The 23312-nt window shown below is 42.6% G+C and overlaps 2 protein-coding genes and 1 non-coding gene across 3 annotated transcripts in view; all 3 read right to left on the reverse strand.

Annotated features, from left to right (window-relative positions):
• Positions 1-2045, reverse strand: part of LOC109484666 (UPF0764 protein C16orf89 homolog) — an 8142-nt gene extending 6097 nt beyond the window's left edge. Inside the window, exon 1 of the mRNA XM_019788013.1 lies at positions 1754-2045. Coding sequence (XP_019643572.1) covers positions 1754-1997 — 244 coding nt within the window. The 5' untranslated portion in view covers positions 1998-2045. The remainder of the gene's footprint in view (positions 1-1753) is intronic.
• Positions 2046-4530: 2485 nt separating this feature from the next.
• Trnav-cac lies at positions 4531-4605 on the reverse strand. Its single transcript has one exon. It is a non-coding gene; the product is annotated as a tRNA-Val (tRNA).
• A 13443-nt stretch (positions 4606-18048) lies between these two features.
• Positions 18049-23312, reverse strand: part of LOC109484576 (UPF0764 protein C16orf89 homolog) — a 26455-nt gene continuing 21191 nt past the window's right edge. The window contains exons 3-6 of the mRNA XM_019787900.1: positions 19267-19375; positions 18778-18940; positions 18325-18377; positions 18049-18145 (exon numbers count right to left, since the gene is read on the reverse strand). Of these exons, the coding sequence (XP_019643459.1) occupies positions 18343-18377; positions 18778-18940; positions 19267-19375 (307 nt within the window). The 3' untranslated portion in view covers positions 18049-18145; positions 18325-18342. The remainder of the gene's footprint in view (positions 18146-18324; positions 18378-18777; positions 18941-19266; positions 19376-23312) is intronic.

The raw sequence follows: 23312 nt of genomic DNA on the forward strand, positions 1-23312 counted from the left end.
ATCCGCTACAAAACCCTACACATCCTTGCAATCGATAGAGCGTTTGGAAATAAGACAATGGCAGAAAACTTGGCTGAAATCCCTTCAAAATGAATCACATTAACTTGGGGAAAAGTCCTAAAGCTTTCTGAACTTATAACTATGATTGTTTTAAGGCGAAAGCCATATGTATTCATCCTCTACAAAACCCTACACAGTTTGGTCAATCGATAAACCGGTGGGAAGACAATGACAGAAAACTTCTGCGGCACCCCGTCAGAATCACATCAACTGGCGGAAAAGTCCCAAAGCTTGTGGGAATTATAACGGGGTAATATTGAAGCCCGGCTCAGCGCGCGGCGCCAGCAGGCATCTCGCACATTACCGCCGCACAAAAGGGTCAATAGAACAGCGGCATCCCCCCGCCGTACGTAAGTGTGCGCTCGGAGAGGACGGAATGGGTCCTCAGATCCCGTAATGGAATTTTAAAGTCCAGTGAGTGTCCCAGATCCTTCAGACTTGTGCGGCAATGGGCCATCCATCACTCCTGTCAGCACAGTCTCACGGGAGAACTGCCATTTCTTCTGCATTGTGCTATTTACTCTAGATTCTGACCCAACATAAAAGGTCTAAAACACTAGCCTCTACTAGGTTCCCCGAGCTACTGGAAAATAGTAGAAAATAGTATGCCAGAAGAGTTAGCCAGCCAGAGGAGTAGAATCGCGCCTGAAAATGGTTCTGGATAAAGCACAGTTCTGGATACGCGTGGACTATCCAGACCCGTGCTCGAGGATGGTTCTGGATAAAGGATGGTTCTGGATACACTTGGACTATCCCAAACTGTACCTGAGCATGGTCATGGATAAAGCACGGTTCTGGATACGCATGAATAATCCAGATCCGTGTCTGAGCATGGTTCTGAAGAAAGGCATGGTCCTGGATACGTGTGGACTATCCAGAACCGTGCCCAAGGAAAAATCACGGTTCTGGATACAGCTCGGTATCAGTTTAACGGTTCTTTATGGATGGCATGGTCGGGAGGTTACCGGTAGCTACTCCCACATGTGCAGGTGTCACTAGGGGTCAAACGGGGTCATGTTCTGTATTAACCACCGGCTACTGATGATGGATGGAGTGAGGGAAGCTCGGAAGGAGGAAGTCGATAGCAAAGTAGATTGTGGGAGCAGCACAGGTCAGCTGCAGGTGGAACGATTTCATCTGAAGTATCGATACGACTCTGTGATCTTTAACGTGTTGGCACAAGGGGAGGAGGAAGCGCGTAGTAAAAGCTGTATTATCTAACAACAGGATGATGCAAAAAGTTTATTTTCTAGTCATTTCTTTACAAAGTAAGTTGAATTGTAAGTAAGTGCCATTCAGGAAGAGGAATTGCCTTAAGAGTGTGTTTAAAAGCTGCCAGACATGTTTTGTTTACATTCGTGAATACTAAAGGTTCGTGAATTTCTTAAGGTTCAAGAAACCTATAGATTTTAAGTCAAATAATGGTATCATAAAACGTGTAATCCATTCTGACATATGATCACATGTAATTACTGGCAGCACTGCATCAGCCTGATATATAAACAGTCCGTATAAATCACCACCACTGTATTTTTTTGCATTGTGTTGTATTGTACTGTATAAACATATTGCCATATTCAACTTTATATGTTTATTTTCTTGTGCTTAACTATGTAATGATATGGGCCTCTGTGGTTAAATAGATAGATAAACGTATAATCAAATATATATGTAGACACAAAACAGTACTCACCCTCCGCTACCCGCAGCCCGTAGAGCCCGTCCAAGTTGGTCTCGGTGTAAGAGTCGCTGAAGAACCGTACGGCTCGCTGCAAGGCCTCGGTAACGGCGATTAAGTCCGCCCCAGCCCGTCCACCGCCCACCGCGTGCCTACCCGTACCGCCTTCGGCCTCGTGTGCGTCCGTGCCCGCCCAGCCACCCGCCGGCGACCCGGTACTGATCAGCGGGAACAGCAGAAGGACCGTGCCCAGTACCATATTGTCGTTATTCCGTCCTGCCTACCTATACAAGTGACCTTTATTTACTTCGCCCTTACGCACACCAGATACTCACAGGGGCAACGGGAAGGAAAAATTTTGTTTGCCGTCTACGTGTACAAGTGACCTTTACTCAGCCCGTACGCGCGCCGGGGCAGTGGGAAGGCAAATATCTGTTTGCTGTAAATTTACAGCAATCAAACTTGACAGATTCCGTATCGGAAATTACGACTAGCGTGTTTTGTAAATTATATGATTATAGATATATAGAGTAAAAGCTTTTAGAACATACAAAACAAAATGTCGAAAAGTTTTCTATACCAGCCAAGAAAAGACATGTGGCAAACTTTTCAATAAAATTATCCTTGCCACGTGCATGAGAAACTGACCATAATACAAAAGGATGGCAACCAGGAACAATTTACAACATTAGGCAAATACTAATATAGGGTTCTCGACCTTCGACCCAACGGCTATGAGTCCTACTGACGTACAGACGTATATTCAAACATGGCCATCTGACGTCTTCCCACAGTTTCACCCACTGTGAACAGGCTACATCATTCAATTTTCGACGATATCATTCAATTCTCCTGGCGACCAACGTGACCTTTGTACACTGATGTATTGCTCAAAGAGTCAATCTTATAACTGTACACCGTAACACATACCTCTCACGAATGGCTAAAAGAGACGTAACTGCACTTTAAGGAAAAGTACCATGTAGTCTCATGTCTCAAGAAGTACATACAAAATTCAATGGACTTTGCAGACGATCCCATATGCATGGGGCATACATGAATACATCTGTATCTTGAAGATAACTGTTCAACATGTAGTCTTCATTATTTATATCCGTCCCTAGATCTTTACCTACCTGAGGTACCTTCTATTTTATTATGCTTATCTGTAGGTTACTTCCGTCTACACGTGGCACTTGCTTCTCGGTTCCTTTTGATGTTTTATTGCCCTCTACCTTCTATCTTTCCCCTTCCGTTCCCGCTGGCAGGGACATTTATCAGTTTTCACGCGGGACCCGCCTACATGATCACACACGCCGTAAGTCCCAGGAATACGTGATTATTACAGATGATGTATCACTTGAAGAGAAATGAACAGGATTTTCAATAATCGACACAAGAGATACAGATGTTTTTTTTTTAATTCCAACATGTAATCACTTCACTAAAGTTTTTTTCAGCTTATATTAATGTCGCCACCAACACAGGGGACAAATACATGACAGGACAATACTCATTTACACCTGAGCGAAGTGAGGAAAGCCTTGTAAAGTGCCTTTCCCAAGGGCACAAGATCGGTGACATGTCAGAACTCGAACCCGGGACTCTTAGTTCCGAGTCGCGCACTCTGCCGCTACGCCACACGACCCCAGATGCAGATGTATGCAGGACGTAAGATCGGACTATGAGGTTTGAACCACTCACAACTGGAAGGACCCCTACTCTTTTTGTGATAAATGTGGTGGGATCTTTAACGTGTTCGAAATGTGGCTTTTCTTCTTTTCTTAAACACCGGACCTCCAACTTTACGTCCCATCCAAAAGGACGCCCGTAAAACTACAATATTTCCTTAACCTTATTCAGACGGGGGGGGGGGATTTGAGGCCCGCACCAACTTTCATCTCGGATGCGCCTGAACGGCTTGCGCTAGAACCGTCAAATTTGGTGACTATTCCTAAAATATATCTGGCAACAACACAAACAAACAATTGCGTAAGTTGCCAGACCCACATGTTCCCCTGCCCCTGCCTCACGCCCCATAAATTGATAGCGGCCGTTGATATGGCTGTATAATAACGTGATGATGATGTCTGAAGGGAAATACACGCCGCTATCTGCGCTACGCAACACGTGTCCTCAGGTACACGGGAGGGGAGATCGGACCACCGATGATTCTTCTGTAGGATACTCGTGTCAGAGATACATTCATCAGATCGACTGTGGATGGATTGCCACGTAGATCATGTATCATGAAGAAGTCAAACTTCTTTTGCTTTGCGCGTATTCAGGGTTTGAAAAACCCACTCTTGCACTCTCGCCGCCGCCCAAGTCATGGCTTCTGCGTGAGACGTATTCATCATCATCATCGGTCGACCGTATTGGTCGGGGTTATACCGCCCCTTACGAGGTGGCATACCCTTTCGTTAGCTTAATACAAGACGGGGTTCGCCACGCCTCCGTCCGGGTGATGATGTAATCACCATGTGTGGTGATGTAATCACCATGTGGCTGATACGGAACAGAGGTTCGCCAGGCCTCCATTCGGGTGATTTGAAGTGAATCACCAACTCCATACAGTAGTGTTTGTACCATCGCACACCGGGGCATGCCCCTACTCTTTTTCGAAAGATGTGGTGGGATCTTTAACGTGCGTGGGGTGTGGCTCTCCCCAAACACGGGACCTCCATTTAACGTCCTATCCGAGGGACGTCCCTAGCCGAAGCTAGGTACTCATTTCCACCTGAGTGAAGTGAGGAAAGTCGTGTAAAGTGCCTTTCCCAAGGGCACAAGATCGGTGACAAGGTGGGGTTCGAACCCACGACCTCTGGGGTGTGAGCCGAACGCGCTACCGATTGCGCCACACGACCAGACGTATTAGAGATGTCGACGCCAAAGTTGCTGCTTTTAATCTTTTTTTTTAAGTCACGGCCAGCATGTGAGCGATACCTTTACAGGTGGTCTGACTTGTGGCTTGCCTTCTAAAGAAACGGTGCAAAAATTGGCCGTATAATGTGACCGTGTGAGGATGCGGTTCTTTGTGATTGAATGCATGATAGTACATGTATTTGCTGGAAAGTCGGTTTTGATCTCTTTAATACCAGTGCCATAAAGAAGAGTATTAATTAGAACAATGTTGTACTGGACTGTGTACATGGTCAGGCTCTGTGGATAACGGTAATTAGAGAATATCGAAGTGAGATTACGTTATCGACTGTTTCTGGAATCAGACATTCCGGTGGGTTGATGACTTATCGCTAATTAGTACACGCCGTGCAGGGATCGATTTTACAATCCGTCATTCCGTGCACAGAAAGTCGCCGAATAACCAGAACTAAAGCTTGTAAGCAGAGCTAGTGGTCTTCAATGGCAATCCAGAGAGCTGCTAAAATTTCTTGTTCGGTCTTGAAAATTTTGTGATAAGCCCAAAGCCTTGCAACCACAGATAATGTCATTTCTTCTTATAATCCTACTTGCAATATGCTATTAATTCTGCAACTATAGAAACTTTTGCGTCCAACTGCATCATATCTAATGACCCTGTCCTGTTATACGTTCTTGTCAACTTTGAAAAGTCACGACGGCAACACGTGTACATCTTAACCTCCTGAAGTCAACCGGTTCAAGGTGTTTGTAACATGACACCGTCTTGAATAACGTGTCTTATTTGCCCGGAGAAGTTTCTCATAAAAGAAGTCGATAGATCTTACTTTTAACCTTAACCCTTTTCCACAGCGTCCCGTTGTTCTATAATACTCTAGAAATACTGCTTATTCTCGGAGATGTTCTGTTAATGGTTTGGCTGACGCGCGACTAGGCCGTCTAAGCACCATACAAACACACTTCTAAGTTTATCGACAATTGTGAGTGTTGCTGACATGACTCTCCTAAAACACGGCACGGATGGTCAATAATGTGTGCCCCGGTACCCCATTTTAAAACTCGAATCGTGTTCGAAATGCCCCATCTTTTTTTCGAACCCGATTCTGACGTGATTTGAACAGAACGCGTGTTCCATTTGGGGTGAGCAGATTGCTGTGGTAACCTGTGGTCGAAGTAACATCTTAGCTAGCTCTGTCTTTAAAACTCCTCATTGATTCCGTGCAGGGTTGATAACACAGGTTTCTGATCAGGGACACACTGGCGGAAAATTGCCCTTCGGCCGGGCAGAAAACTGCCGACCTGCTACAAAACATCCGACCTTCCATATGGCGGAGTATTATATACATATAAAAACTGATGTGGTGCAGTAATACACTTGTAAAAACATAGGAAATAAGTCTATTTTGTTTTACGCAGAGTTCAATATTCATTTTAAGCTCTTGTGCATCGCAATTTTTAGCTTCACCAAAGGTTCTGAGCGGAAGATAGATTTCTTGGCCACTTGCCATTTTGAACGCGATGAGTAAATTTGTACGCTTTAAACACGCTTGAAATTACTACCCACCGACAAATATACGGCAATAGTCATTTACGACACCCACATGTTTTGCTCGCCTGGCACCTGTCCAATAACAACCTTTAGCTCAAACAGGTCACTTGACGGTGTAATCGTCACAAATCTCACAATCACACGGGCTGCGGGAGGGCAGGCACAGGTGCACTGTGGGTCACGGCAGACGTCACGCCTCACGTGACCCGTGACGGCGTCATTTCGCGGAGCTTCTGTCGCTCAGCCCTGCGGGACAGCCGGGATCAGGACGGGCAAATTCCCAGCCAGAACTGATGTCTACATAAATCCATGGAAAAAGAATGGGGGGGGGGGCTTAGAGGAAGGAAGAAAGGAATGAAGGAAGGGAAAGGAAGGACGGAAGGAAGAAAAGAAGGAAGGGATGAAGGAAAGGAGGGTAGGAAGGTAGGAGGGTAAGAAGGCAAGACGGAAGGACAAGAGAAAACATGAAGGAGGGAGGGAAGGAAGGAGGAAAAGACGAAAGACAAGAAATAAAGGAAAGAACAAACGGACGAACGCAGAATGTATAGCACAACTACACTGAAAGAAAAATTGCATGTCTTTAATGAAGGAAGCGTAAATGGCATGTCAGGACCACCGGAGACTGTGGAGAAGTGAAGATAAAGCCCGGAGGTACCGTTTGGGCCGACAGTAATACCTCAGGATCGTGTTCAAGAGTTCTGGTAATACCTGTGGATTACTGGTGATGGCGTCACAGCGCTCTCCCAGGCACAGATGGACAACCCAGGGGAGGGTGTGTGGCTTAGAAGAGCAGTCACAAAAGACGCCTTGAAAAACTTTCTAATCTAAAGAAACCGGACGCCTGTTTCTCGGAAGATGTTGTGTGGAGAGTTACACACTTGTCTGAGAAAGTTAATCCTAACATTTCTCACCTGCTTGTAGCACGCGGAGAAATGATGAGGGAAGCCGGCGCACGAGACCGCCTGAGAGCCGGCCAGGGGACATGTATATGGCCCTGCTCGCTCCTTATGGGCTCCGTAAGACTTTTATGGGAAGACGATGGGAAAGTAGATAAGATAGGACATGATTTAACGGCACTTGGCGAGTAGCGGGGACGGGCGATAACTGGCCCCGCTCGTATTTAATCCGGCCGTTACAAATAAGCACTGTAAAACAAATGTCGGGTCTATCTCATGCGGGGCCTGTTACATGGTACCGCGGTAATTCAGAGTGACAGGTTTACTCGCACTGTACGGAGAGCAGATAACGTTGACGTTTTTGTTCTTTTCCCTTTAATTTAACTTCTTTTCTGTTTTCCTTTTCACCTACAAGATATAATGTTTTATTATTCCCCGATGAACCTGCTTTACATGTATGTCACCCTGGCGATATTCAGTATTCAGAGATTCTTTATTGACTCAACAAAAAGTACAGGGACTTTTGTATGGTCTTCTACAACTTATGTTTCTATTATCCACACACACTGTCACTGCACAGGACATAATAAAGTATCTGTTTACGGCTTTAGGTCAAAGTTTCGCTGACTTTATTTGGCGACTAACTACCGTGACTTCATTGAATGAAAACCATGTTTACGCCTGTTCTCGCTCAACCTCAAAAGGCTCTCTATAGATTAAGCTGGATTTGTCATCTTTTATAACGGTCGTTTTATTCCCCTACATACAGCTAAGGGTTTATTTCCCTACATAAAGTAAAAATTTTCTGAAGCCTTTGACCTGGATTTTTTTTATCTCCACTTCTTAGCGTCGTTTTATGCCTCTACATAAAGCTGATCCTCTATCATACCCCAAAGTATGACAGGTATTAGGCTGCAAAGGAGAGATTATCGTTACTGCGTTCCTGCTTTCCACAGAGCGGGTTTACCATGTGGATACTTCTCTTCCACTGCTAACCAGAGGGAAACCAACTGTTTCAATTTTACAGGTAGAATGTTTACATGTTACGCTATATCTATTTACTTAGCGTCTTATTATCTTCCCACTGCCTTGAATAATTAACTTCCGTCAGACGAAGAAAGGATGCCTCAAAGACGAAAAGTTTCTTACGCATTAAGACTGAAATATGTCCCCAAGCTTTCCACTACCTCCACAGGTATATACTGGGACCCGAATATGAGGGCTTGCACGACGTGAGGTTACTCAACTTACATCGGTTTGCACGCGTGCCGATACTCATTTTCGCGATTGTTTGCACGCGTGTTGTTCCTCAGGCTGTGCTGAGTTCGCACGCGTGTATGTCCTCGCGCTACGCTGACCTTGCACGCCCGTGGAATTCCTCACAACAAACCGAGTAAACACGCATCTTGTGGGCGCAAAAGTGGAGGGCAGAACGCCGTAATGCCGGACCGAGCCTGACTAACTACCGTTGCGTGTATTTCCTCACTAAGAGCCGGGTAGACACGCATTTTTGGGCGCGTTGTGCTAATATTTCGCCGCACGTACATCATCGTCGGACGATAATTTTCCGACGGTTTGGCAACCCACCGGAACGTATGAAATTATCGGCCGTGCGTACGGAAACTGTCTGAGTGCGGGGCAGTTTCATACGCCGCCAGAAAATTTCGTACGTGCCTCGGTAAGTTTGGTACGCGGGTCAAAACTGCGGGTGCAAGGTTGCCGCACTACCGGCCCATCGGAACCTGGGCGACCGCCGACAGCGTCGTGCTAATATTTCGCCGCACGTGTATCATGGTCGGACGATAATTTTCCGACGGCGCCGCTTTTACTACCAAAGTTACGGCAGTAGTGTCTTTGAAATTCAGACGATGTCTCACGTAGCACGCCTGACTTATCTATTTTTAGCTATTTTATCTACGATCTGCCTTATGTTCAACTCTTATGTTGTACACACACCCACATCAACAGACGGTCCGCTACACCAGGCTCGCTACACGCTGTCCCCCCGCTAATTCCTAGTGCGTATCCCGCAAGTGATTTCACGGCGGCGGGAACTGTGTAATTCTTCACTCCGCACGATGTACACACACGACGCGGTCCCCCCGCTAATTCCTAGTGCGTACCCCGTGATTTCACGGCGGCGGGAAGTACTGGCAGACATTTTGCCAGAAAAACGTACATTATTAAAGTCACAATGGTCAATGACCGTGTCTAGAGAGTCGAAGTCGGCGGCCGCCGTTGATAATTTTCTGCGACGCTCGAAATTGCAACTGAATTTGGTGAAGCTACGATTTGATCATGAACGCTGACAAAAAATAACGAGGTTTAATATTGATACTATTTGGTCCTGAATGGAACAGAATTATAGATTATTTAATGCGTTTGGCTTTAATATTGGTACTGTTTGTTCCTGAATAAAGACAGATTATGTGATACTAGTAGTTTGCTTTGGGCAAGGAGGTTCTAGGGGAAATGCTTTGGGAAAGTCTTTTTCCTTTCTTGTTTACGAGGAATTCACCATTCCCACGCTGCACGTATTTGATTGACAGACGGTTACCTTTGAAGACGTCGCCGTCGGCGCCCCGGAGTCTGGTCGGCTTCCGGACCGAAGAATTCAATCAACTGAGCAGCCAATGAGCACTGAGAAAAATCTAAAGTCGGTCTTTCTTTCAACCCCCTATGTTCTACCATTGTCTTCCATGGTCTAAAAAGGAGAAGTCAACCCCCTTAGACATAGTTTTAGACATAGCTATAGCTTTAGACAACTACCTTTTATCATGTAGATTTTAGTTATTTTATACTCTGTTTCATTGTTCTTTTATGTTTGTAATTTGCAATTAGCCCCCGGGCACGAATTTGCAATAAACTTCTCATTGTTGTCATTATTATTCGTGATAACAAATTGAAGTTGTACGGACTCAAGTTATACACTTTGCTGAGCCGCCGCTTGTATCAAGGAGGTTAAAAAGGACTTCGTTAAAAGTCGTTCGTTATTCCTGTGTTCTAGTTGAAATGATGGCTGTGAACTTCAGTTGTGCTGGCTCGTTCTGTCAACTATGGTTACTGACAACTTTAATTAATCAGAAGAACTCACGTTTGCTTTGCTTGGACTTTTTTGTTGTGAAATGAATTCATTTCGTGTAAGAAAATTTGGATACATGTATTACTAGCAGTGACTTGTAACTTTACTAAGGCGATATAACAACTAACGTTACTAACAGGAACTCAGTCGAGCCAACTTACATTAACCAACTCCATTTTTTATATAAATTTGTGCAACTAATGGATATCCAAATAAAGTATCAAGTATTCACAATTATGTTAACATCCATTCAAAATACGGACATCATGACAACCGGCGCCCCGTGTGCCCCGCTTGCTGTGATCTGAAGCAAGACTGCTAAGAAACTACGTAACACATACTAATCTGCTTGGTCTTTGCGAACAAATTTTGCTTTCTGTTACTAGTAATATTTCTTAATAAAGCTTAATTGCCACAAATTTGGCGTTTTCACACAAACACAGCAAAAATCGTCAACAAAGCCGACGCCCTTTACTTTACATAAGCGAACGTATACTGTTACACCTTTCCCTGTGTGTTTTCTCACTAAATACCGTTCACATGACATCAAATATCCCACATGCCATTACTTAGTATTTGAGAAATAAGACTACATTTCCGCTATAAACTTCACTCCGTGCCTGTGGTAGTTTGGGGAACAATATGGCGGATTTTCTTACCCAAGCTATACCGTAATGCATTGCGTGGGAAGCGTCTTTGGGTTACATTACGCCGCCTGGCAGACAGACCGGCGAGAGCTCAGCGCTATCTCGGTAGCGTCATAGGCCACCAAGCAAACTTTATGCAGACGGCTTAGGTTTTTCCTCTTACAACGTCGGCGCAATAGCTTCTCCACATTCTCCTTGAATTTAGATATCAGAATACTAGTAAACACACCGCACCGTCTCTACGTACTGTTAAAGATTTTGATTATGAACAAGTAACAACTACAAGGGCATTCCGTATCACCCCAGGTGTAGGAGTATATAACCCCGACAACAAATACAGCATTTTCAACAAGGAAATGTGGCAAAGCCGCTTATGATGAATGGTCTTCTCAAGACACGACAAACGCACGCACATGAGACCAATTCACTACGCCGCTGTATGTCATGTCAAGGAAAGGCATAATACTAGTATGTACATTGCCAGTATGTATATATGTACCTCTGTTTTGTCGTTGTTGTGTCCATTGTATCCGCAGATAGAAGATTTTAACTATTGACAAAGAAAACTTTTAATGTGTTGACGTACTTATACTGTTATGATGATCGCAATGGGATGTAATATGATATCTTTTTAATTGTTAAATGTTATCAATTCTTCTAAGTGTTTTCCAAATTTTAAAATGTAAGATCAACACAATTCAGTTCAATGCAAATGCATGTGTGTACTGCAAGGTTGGTTGAATGAATAAAGTTTAAAGTATGTGTGATCAAGTTATAAAAAATATACGTCTTGATTTCTTACCTCCCGTCTGGTGTAATGCGAACGGTGCAATTATTAAGAACACTTTTATGGGATCCCTTTTATGAAGTTATTATTCTACACAACTTTTTGGAAACCCGTGTGATAACTGTTAGAACTTGATACATCTAAGTTCAAATATCACACGGGCCTTTCCTTTTGAACTTGGGACTCCAGAGGGCGTACATCCACGACGACGCCACCAAGGTCCTTGCCCTGCCGTTCCTGCCCAGTGAACACGTCGTCCCGATGTCCCTGCGACTCCAGAGGAATGCCGCAACTCCAGCACTCCGGGAGTTGATGGACTACGTGGACAGCCAGTGGATCGTCAGCCGCCTCCAGCCACCATCGAGTTGGTCCATCTTCTGACGAACGATCAGGACCAACAACGATACGGAAGGATGGCACCGACGTCTCCTGGGCCGAGCGCAGAAGGCTAACCTCCCTTTCTATCTCCTACAATTGCTGCGCAAAGAAGCGCGTCTGGTCGTGTACTGTTTTGTATGTCTTTTTTTTTTCGAAAATACAAAGTCTTGTGATGCTACTTGTTTTAAAAGTACCATGCTGTGTTCTACATTGTAAATGTATTGTGACTGATATTGTGACTGGATTTCCGATGGTCATTTTCTGTTACTAGTTTAAATTTTCGTGTTTCAACTTTTGTACATATTCAGTAGTTTAAACTTTCGTACCTAAACTTTTTGTACAGATTCGGTTGTACTTTTGTGCAGTTCATGTAGTTAGATAATGTAGTAGTGTTTTGTATGTTTTTCCGAAAATATATATAGTCTTGTGTGTACGTGATGTTGCTTTGTTTTAACAGTACCATGTTGTGTTCTACATTATAAGTATACTGTGACTGAAAAATGTGACTGGATGCCCGATGGTCATTTTCTGTTAGTTGTTAGTTGTAGTAAGTTGTATATGAAGGACTAACAAGACAACAGTTAGTAAACAGTATTCCATTGCTATTTTTCCAACAAAACAAAACGAAACCAAACCCTCGACAACAAAACGGAACTTAACGAAACTTAACGAAATTTAACGAAACAGAACGAAATACTACGCAAACAGCTGGTATCTTACTCGTTTTACCTTTGTTACCTTAGCTGTAAGATCGTGTCAGAACGATCATCAGAACTTGTGTTCATATAGCCATCATCCTTGGTAAAGCAAGTGTCCTTGCATTGAACAAAACCGCTTACTTCAACGCGAACGCAACTGGAACAAAAAAATATAGTAGGTCAGATGGTCTTTCCCTCTCAAAGCTGACCGCCCATCTTGTAACAGGTCTGGTCTCGTAACGTTACCTGAAAGAAAAAAAAATGTAACGTTGAAATGAACTCCACGTTGTACGGATCGGACGTAGTGACTTACATGTATTTATCTTTTCGTGTCATCGGAACGCTATGCATGACGTTATAGCGTGGGTCGGGAAACCCGCCATATTTAATTTGTTCCTATCGTTTTATTTCTTCTATGCTGGTATATGAGCGATCAAATAATCAGTATTTTGGCGGGGAATATGATTTAAATCCAAGGACATTGGTGTCTGTGGAATATACAGAACATTTGACAGTGCTTTTTATATTTTTTGTCCGCGATCAGGACCGCAAGCCAGTATTATTTTCGGTCCCTATTTTTCTGTAAAACTAAATCAGAAAAAGTCGGTGATGACGTGTAAGTTGTTGGGGCATTCTAAGTCATTTGAAAAAAAATTGCTGTACTTTCTATCACATTTGTGACCTGTCGCAGTGAAGTGGTAATGTGTGTAGCAAAATTGTGTCACATTTGTATTCAATCATATTTCCATTGATGTCACAAAAAAGGGGGAATAGGTTTATAAATTACCAAACATTGTAAGAATGGCTTTTCTCTATTTTGCATGTTGTTCCAATGATATACTGTATTCTGAACCGGTGAGAGCATTTACTTGTGTAACGATTTAGATTTTATGTGTTGTGTTATTCCGTACTAGTTTGAAAAATGCTTGTTGCGGCGTTATGCCTCCCGGGAGGATGGGCCTAAAAATAACCACAAGAATGGACAGTGTTTTTGTGTTGATATCGGTAATCTCACAAAGTTTGTTTCAATTCGTACACTCCTACAACGGACGAGTGAAAAATCTTTTCGAATTCGATGCATGTTCGGAGTTGACGAGCGTGTCAAAAATGCAGGTTTTGCCAGAGACAGCAGCAGACAGAGGTCAATAGGGGTCATTGGAAGACTCCACTGTTACGGAGTTAGAGGTACCGACTGTAAATTATTTATGGATTCTTGTAAATTCTAAGCGTCCCCACAGCCAATGAATGAAAAAGTACATGTGTGTAGTCACTGTGTTTTGTATCATTATTATATTAGGCATTGTATGATGTGATAGATTCGTAAAAATGATATCAGACACCCCTAAAAAGCAATAGAATCACCCAAGCCCAGAATGCATTGTACGATCTAGTTACCTTGGTTACGCATGCGTGAGCAGTGCGCATGTGCGCATATATAAATAGCCCGCGTCACTTCAAGTCTAATAACAACGCCAGTAACAACGCCAGCTAGTACCTCTAAACCACACTCGGAACTCGGATTTACAAGCTTGGAGCCTGACTAGTGGTGAAGCTGCCGATCTATCATGGTACAAAGGTATGAATTTTGTCCAATAATGGTCAGTTTTAGTGGTTACTTGTTGGTTAGGCCGTAATGTTTGGCATAGTTTTACTTTTTAGCGTCTTTTCGTACGACTTCTTCTCCTCATTGTTCTCCGTTTTCCTTTTTCGTTTTGTGTGCTTTTGATAGTTGTGGAAAAGTCGACCATCAAGAAAAGTGCATTGTAAAAGACGTAAAAAAACACGAAAAGACGCTAAAAACCGGCTCCTAAAAACCGTAACAAATCTCTTGTAAACTAAAGTGGTAGCGAGGAAAAGAACATACGTGCAAAACACCGTTGTAGTGAGCAAAAATTATGTACGCCCGTCCCGTGCCGACGATCTCAAAGACAACGTTGTACACACTTACCGGTCGATTCGGTGATATGTCTTATCAAAATGGTCCGTTAAAAATATAAATACATCGCTGTTCTCCCGCTCGTTGAGCGTGCCCACGGAAACCTCGTTTATTTTGAGCACGTCTTTGAACTGATTTGGCCGACAGGTCCCTCCGCGCACCCATGTAGTAAAAATGCCCGGCCTTCGGTCGCACATTATACGGTCGCAAAATGCGTGTCTACCTGGCTCTTAGTGAGGAAATACACATGCGGGTAAATTTGGGACGCCTCGAGGAAATGCACGCAACGGTAGTTAGTCAGGCTCGGTCCGGCATTACGGCGTTCTGCCCACAAGATGCGTGTTTACTCGGTTTGTAGTGAGGAATTCCACGGGCGTGCAAGGTCAGCGCAGCGCGAGGACATACACGCGTGCGAACTCAGCACAGCGCGAGGAACGGCACGCGTGCAAACAATCGCGGAAATGAGTATCGGCACGCGTGCAAACCGACGTAACTTGAGTAACCTCACGTCGTGCAAAACCTCGTTTCGGGTACCCAAAATATAGCTCACCTCCAGTACTAGTAATTTACCACCACCTCAGATCTACTCATATTGCGGCAGCAAAAACGTCTCCAATGTACAGAAAATACGAGCTGAAGAGTATGAAAGTCTCGGTGTTCTTATCTTGCAGTGCGTACATATGGCCTCTGTCGTACCATAACCGTAAACAACATCCTCTAGGGTTGTTACCGGGGCAACGCATAACCGTAAACATGTCCCCTACGGTCGTTACCAAGGTAACACACGGCTTGCCTGAGGCGGGTTTTGTTGTGGCCTGCCGAGGCAAGTTTTACGTCAAGCTGGCTCCGTGTTGGAAGTTGCCATTAAGTTTTTCTATCACTGATGAAAAGTGCCGTGTAGCATTTGAAATATTTGTAATTTGTAATTGTTGTCCAGTTGTATTGCATTATTGAAGACGTATACTATTACTGTCATCACGAATTGAAACTTATACACGCATAAAGTTTATCATGATAAACACTAGAATAGAAAGATAAGTTTTAGTTAAAGTAGACAGAAGTAAAGAAAAGTTTAACCCGACCATCACCGAAACTCAAAAGAGCATACATGATTTATATTGTCATGGCTGTCATGCCCAACCTTTGGCGCATCTCCCGTACCAAATTGCACATCAAAGTCCAAATTTTAATTATATAAAGACGTGAAACGATCCGATTGTCCGATTCTGTTCCCCCGTGTCCCACTGACGGCCGGTAAATTTGACATGGCAGCTGACCAGGGAATACCCGTCAAATATTGCTCACATCAGGGTATTGCCTGGGTGTGCAATAATCCAGATATCAAGTAATTATGGCCGCAAAATCAATGAAAATGAGTAACCGTCACCTCGGTGTGATGATATTGACTTTTGTGCCTGTGATGATGGGTGAATACTGCTGTCGTTCGCACAACTTGGAACGCTTGATGTGATGGAGACGTTTTCGAAAAGACTTGCCTTAGAATATATTGCAATCTCTTATTTCTCGAGTATAAAAGGCCTTTTTTTTAAAAACTACTACAAGTATTACAGGATCTTACTATATAGGCCTATAGAGTTAGCGAGATCTTTTGGCTAAGCAAAGATATTTAGTCTCAAAAATTCCCCAATGACAAACAATTATGCTATCAACATCATAGGATCGCCGGGGTGTGAAAAGGAGAGTACAATAGTTGAATTGCTGGGAGAAAGAACCACTAAAAAAGCTGTCCCGTGCCCTGTCCTTGGTGCTGAACATGCCATCGTTTAGCCTACAGGAAACTCAATTTCAACTTTCAGACTTAGATTATCTTGTGTATAATTCATATCTACTCCGTGTGTTGTGACCCCCCTCCCCCAATTGTACAGACCTTTGTAACATGCAACAGAAGCGCCGCCTGTCGTCACAAAGAAATTTGCAGCATTATCCTAGTATTCCAGGTTTGCAGAATGGAACCGTCTAAATACACAAAACTTTTAAGAAAACACAAAAGGGGAGGGGAGTGAAAGTACTGTCCTGCTAATTTGTAAATATTTCGCGATAGAGACGCCATCTTATTGAATTTACTTCTCAATCTGACCTCCAGACAGGTTGACCCCTAGAGGTCAGAGAGTACTGACCCCGAGTTAACCTGGGAGGTTAAAGCTGTGACCTCAATAGTGGTCAGAACACTTGGTGTCATCAGATTTGTACCGGGGGAACAAACAAATCTTATTGTATAAACCAGGGCCAGAATGGGCCTGCCAGAGCAAAAAAAAATGAGAAAAGCACACACACACGCGCACACTAACATACGCACAAACACGCATACATACGTACACATGCACACAAAGACACATAGAACTCACACACATACACACACACAAATATACGTACAAATACACACACACACACCAACAAACAAACAAACAAAGCACGTGCACCGTGTCACGGCCTGCATTCGTGAACGGTACGATAGTGAGCGACAAGTTAAATCTTGTCTCATCTTTGTAAAAGTTTTTAAATCTCGTATTCTTACCAGATATTTCCCACCAGTCTACCCACCTATCCAATCAAACAATCCCCTCACCCAGCCATGCCGACCAACATCACACGTAGTAAATTATGTATATATCTATTCCACATATCGATTCTGTCCCCACGAGGTGATATGGAGGTGACCTGGGGTAGATGTTGCTGAACTCAGGGCCACAGAGGTAATTTCCTGTGATATTGACTCCTGGCAAATGGTTTTCTTCTTCTTTAAGTATTCATCTATCGACAAAAGTTTATTTCATGTGACAAGAAACTTGTTGGTACATGGTACGGTTGTCTACACATATACAGATCGTAGATAATGATTGTATAAAGTTCATAAAAATTGTACGATATACACGCGAGATTTTATGCCTTTTATTCAGTCATGTGAAAAAACATAATTATACAGTATTATTCTCATTATAGTTTGCATCATATTTACAGCACCGAAAACTAATCATTATTATCAAGATAGCACACAGATGGCCCACAATGTAGTGAAACTAAAATGACATGCTTCTTGATATGTTAATACAAAAGTTTAGCACACTTTCTGCGTATATATGTACACATATTGGAGTTATGAAGAAGGCACTATATAGTCTATAACACTACTAGAAGTCAGACCCCTTCTTGAAACTATACAATGTATTTACAATATGTATTATTTAGTTAGCCTTCCGTGTAGACACCGATGATTTTATTTTTATTTTATTTTTATTTTTATTTTTTTCTGAAAGCTTCCAAGTAACAGGTTAGATTTTTTTATAATCCTTGCAGTTGTTTATGATGGAATCCAAACATTAAAGATGTTTATTTTAACCTTGTCCGGAGTGAATGTTAGGAATATGAAACGGAAGGCTCCGGCTGTGCTCATTTCTTTGTAGGGAACAGCTTGGAATAGCCATCTTTTTAGTCACTCGATTTACTTCTCCAGGTGCATGCCGGGTCCATCATGCACCGCGCGTACATTCCCATGATGGCGGCTCCCAGTCCGCTTTTGTGCGACAGGCAGTCATCTTAAAAAGAACAGAAAACGAAACCTTATTATTGCAGTGTTACGTTATGTTTTGATTACATGATTCATATGTTTTGATTACATATATATTCAATGGCTAGTATTAGAAAAAACACAATACAACTAATTATAGACATATTTCTACAATATGTATAACTTTTCATGACTCATTGCACTTACGTTGCAGCAGTTTTTCACCTAAAAGCCTCCGTCTGGTGGGTGTATGCCTGATCCTGCAAAATTGCATGGAAAAATTTACAATTGGCATTTATGAACTTTTGATTACTCTGTTTGACATCGCTTGGACCAATGCCAAGAGAAAATGCCATTGAAAAATGCTAAGGTCATCCTTACCCGAAGCATCCAGAAGGTAGTTGCCATGCCAACACCGTCCTCAGCCAATCAGCGCGTAGGAAGTCCCTATATCCCAGCATTCCACATAAAACACCTAAGGATGAAAAATGAAATATGACAAAGGTAAGGTAATTTAACCGTGTCCTTATTCCGAAATACTTTTTTTTGCTTGATAAAAACAAAAATGTGCCCTATGACAACGTTATATTTTCACATTAATTCTAATTGAGTATCAATATATCTGATATGGATTGGTCGATTGATTGACTGTGTACATACTTGTCTCCAGAAACATGTCTTGGTCTGCCTGAGCAGCTCCCCTGTGCATGAGCGCCTCCATGTGGTGCAGAGCAGAACTGCAGTGCCTGTGACGTAGTTCCGCCGTACCCTCCAGCATACCTCTCCTCCTGGCGTACTTGTCAATGTTCTCCATACATCCAACCTGGACAGTGGTGCAGATACAATATTCACTGTATCCGAGCAGTAGATGATCTTGTTCGCGTAATAATTATCAGTCAAACACTATTTTAGCGGAGTAACAGAGTAAGAAAGGTAGAAATGTATCCAATGGTTTCATGAAAGCATTTAAGTGTTTGACTATAATAATACTCTGCTCTTCAGAATAAAAGCATTCTTACTCAATTAAAATAAAGGCCATTGCTTGGTTGTCTGGTTGACCAGAAAAAAAAAACATTTTACATTCGTACTTACAAACTACAGACTAAAGGTCTTCTCTTACAGAAAATGAGGTTTAAAAGAAGTACACACGTGTTCTCCTAGGATGGTCCAGAGAATCTGGTGTGACAGGGTGTAACCTGACGTGTGGGAGGCCGTGATGAACCGCCAACACCTCTCACTAACGGTGCACTTCCTGTCTCTGAAACATACAAGAAAATATATGACATACTATAGAGGCATCAATAAGTGTAGGACCTCATCCAAGATAGCAAATTCTTTGTATTATCGTCTGTATCTCCTTTTTATTGGATACATTAGTTAATTAATTTTTTCATTATGTGTAAGTGGTGGCGGTGAAATAAGTCTTAGCTACTTGATTGCGCTACCACTTTGTGTTGTACCATTTTCTTTAAATAATATGTGAAAAATTAAAAAAAAATAGAAAAACAGTTGATCGGGGAAATGGATAACGAATCTTTACCATCTGATTGGTTTTGACATTGGGCTGACACATAGGAGATTTCATTAGTCTTTTTATGACAGCCAATAGTTTTATGACCTACTGATCCACTTTTGTAATGAAGAACCAGTGATTGATTTAGCCGACTGAATTTAACGCCAAGTTTTAATACTAAGATATGAATGAAAGGCACATTCGTCTGTATATTTTTCTGGTCATATGTGATGTACAATCTGCTTTCTGCGTATATACTATCTAGCTGCTGTACATTGTATTTCATGACTTCGATCGTTATGAAAGGTGAAGTGCAAACTCCAATTGTTATGGTTCATCTGAGGCCCTCCCCAGCGATTTTGCAAAAATAGACCACATTTCCTGTCCGCCACTTTTGTGTGTATAACTCTCATCTTCAGAAACAATTTTGGGGCCCCTCAGGAGGAAGAAGTCGTTCCAGAAATATCGACGTCTACATTGTCTATGATTGCCTTCTTACGCCTTACGACCACTTTCTTATACACTGCAGTAAATCTTACAACGACTAAAGGTTTAATGGATATTTCCGGCACCAGAGCCTCAGGACGAAACCATTATACATTTTCGTCTTGGGTTTTCGTTCCTTTTATGGTCCTTTTTTAACTGAGTGAAGAATGCCAATTCCTAGGGCCCTGAACAAAGTGCTGCAAAGCGATGAATAAAACCATTATCTTGCCATTATCTTTTGAAAAATGTACAAAACCCATACACGTGTCACATATATCTAATGGATTGAATTTTCACCCCATTTTCTTATGACATTCGTGTATTATATCATACACGTTTCTATACATAGTAGATTTTCTTTAGATCTCTGTAGAATATATATGAAAGCAATTATCCTCTTTTCCCTAACACACCGTCCAGGAATCAAGTATTGTGCACCTATCACAGTGCAATCACATGATGGCCTCATTTGTACATTCATATGGGCTTGATATCGGTTTGCGATCAACAATATATCCAATAGTTACTGCCAGCTGTGACATATATATTTTCTGATACTGATGAACAGAATTGGGACAATAGGCTAACATGATGTACGAGTATTATTACTGTGGTTTCAATATGTGTTTTTTCACAAGATTGGAGCTATTTCAATCGCTGGTTCAAATCTATAACTGCGTCGATAGATTGTTAAGTCTTCAAGCTCTCGTAGTGTTGAAAAGTGAAAACTCCAGAATAGCTCCCCATAGTCCGTTGAATTTCTATACCCTACACAGTTCTATTTTCAAAGTCGTGTGAGGAATTCTAATCGTAACGTCATTTGGGCATGGCAAAAACGCTTTGTAAAAGCTTAACCACGTTGTTCAACAACACTCCCGGCCAAGTGCTAAAAGAAATGACGAAAATATTGTTACTCGTCGGTGAACTCATGAATACCACACTTCTAAAACACTCCCAGTGTACGAAATCGTTTCTTTAAGCACGCGTAAAGGTGTATGCATCTGAAGAAGCGGGATCTTTACGTTTGCTTTACGGTGTGCTTATAGAATGATTTTGTCGAGTGATTTGATTTGATTTTGTGGAGTGTCCCACTCTCCACGAAGAAAATGTGTTCCAATGATCCACTCCATTTTATCCATTTCCGTCCAGACGCCCAATTAGATAAAGGTTTATTGCATGGAATGATGTAGGGTTCAGACGTCATAACGTGCTGCAGGCCAGGGAAAGATTTCACTCTGCATAATCGCTCGGTGACCATCAGTGACCAGCCCTCCCTGTGGGGCAGTTTGGTGCAACTAGAGGAGGTAAATGGGTCGGAAATCACTCCACACGCCGACACGTGTACAGTCTTTTACCTACTTTAACAGCGGATTCTGCGTCTCGCTGGACCCATTTTCCGCAAATACCGCACCTTTTTTTGCCTGGGGCCGAATTTCTGAGTGTCACATTCTGCCGCTCGTTCCGTGGTTGGGTGTTAAAAAATTACCATATGAATGAAAACCAAGGATGGCAAAATATTGTAAGGATAATTACTGTCGAGTTAAAGTAAAGCAGAGTAAAGTAAGCGAGACAATTGTCACGTAATACCTAAATCGACTGAGCATCGCTTTCAACAAAGTCATGAAGTACTAAGTACTGGTTCATTGTCATGAGAATTACTATCGAGTTTAAGTGAAGTTAAGTTAAGTAAGGCAGACAATTGCACGTAATGCCTTAGTGTATGCAGTCCCGCATAATCGACCTAACTTCGCTTTCAACAAAGTCATGAAGTACTAAGTACTGGTTCATTGTCATGATAATTGCTATCGAGTTGAAGTGAAGTCAAGTCAAGTAAGGCAGACAATTATCACGTAATGCCTTAGTGTATGCAGTCCCGCATAGTCGACCTAACTTCGCTTTCAACAGAGTAATGAAGTACTAAGTACTGGTTCATTGTTAAGTAATTACTATAGAGTTAAACTGCAGTAAAGTAAAGTAAGAGAGACAATTATCACGTAATACCTCAGTATGCAGTCACCACAGTACTGAGATCTCCCACATAATCGACCTAACATCGCTTCCAAGAAAGGTAATGAAGTACCAACTACTGGTTCATTGTTAGGATAATTACTATCGAGTCCGGCCTGACTGGGAGAAATGAGTTTGCAGCAGGCTGTTCTCGATTGCCGATGTGAGCCCGGAGTGATGAATGGTCCTGAAGTTGCGTCTTTCTGTAGAATCGATGCGGTTCGTTTCTGGCGTGACTAGGGGCTTCAGGAGAGGGTACGTGACATGTGGCGTTAGGTTGATACTAGCGTTAGCATATGTATCTGTCTGTATCTGTATCTGTACAGCTGGTATAACCGCCCTTCATTTCCGCGTAACACACCAGCTTCGCAGGCACGCGGCGCGGCGGCAGCTGGCTATATAACACCGAACGACTTGTTACACCTAACCCTTGAACATCTAACTCTAACATTGTTTAAAGCTATCTAATGACAATGCCCCTACAGCACTTGTTGACAGCGAGTGCCACTCTGCGATAGTTCTAGAAAATAATGAAATAGTAAGAGAATGCCAGAGATTACGCTCGTCGACAAGCGCGTTAGTCACTGGTGAAAGACAATGTATACTACATGTATCTGAAAAAGGTATCAAAATGCGTTTGTGTAATCTACCGGTCTGCGGTAATTAAATGGCTGCGAAGCAGCAGTACAGGTAAGAGGGTGAATTCCGCCATCTCTGATTTCTTCATGACAGAGGGCTTTATCCCATAGAAGCGTCACCGGAGATGAACTAACCTGTCTGTGCCCAGACGGGGTAATCATGACCAGGCAAAGATTGGCCATGACCCTGATGACCGCTCGGTCACAGAAGGTGAACGTGAACATGACTCACAGATACCTCATCTCCTGTCTCCTCACCAGACAGATACGCATGGCTAAAATACATCAAATAAATAGATGCACCACCGTACTGGGGGCTTAATATGTCAACTAGGCATGGGCAGAAATAGATGTCTAGACAGAAACAGTGCTAAAAAAATCTGCGAATGACAAGTCATTGGTCAGTTTTACGAGCGAGTTTAAGGGCATAGACATTCTTTATTTGCCCTTGGAGAGCCTTTAACTAAGAATGAGATCTGTGAATAAACAAAGACGATGTAAAGCAATGGTTAAAATGGTAATGGTCTACCTTATGGTCTCCCAAATACATT

Source organism: Branchiostoma belcheri, unplaced genomic scaffold (assembly GCF_001625305.1).
Source record: "Branchiostoma belcheri isolate BF01 breed outbred unplaced genomic scaffold, Haploidv18h27 scaffold7, whole genome shotgun sequence".
Taxonomy (NCBI): domain Eukaryota; kingdom Metazoa; phylum Chordata; class Leptocardii; order Amphioxiformes; family Branchiostomatidae; genus Branchiostoma; species Branchiostoma belcheri.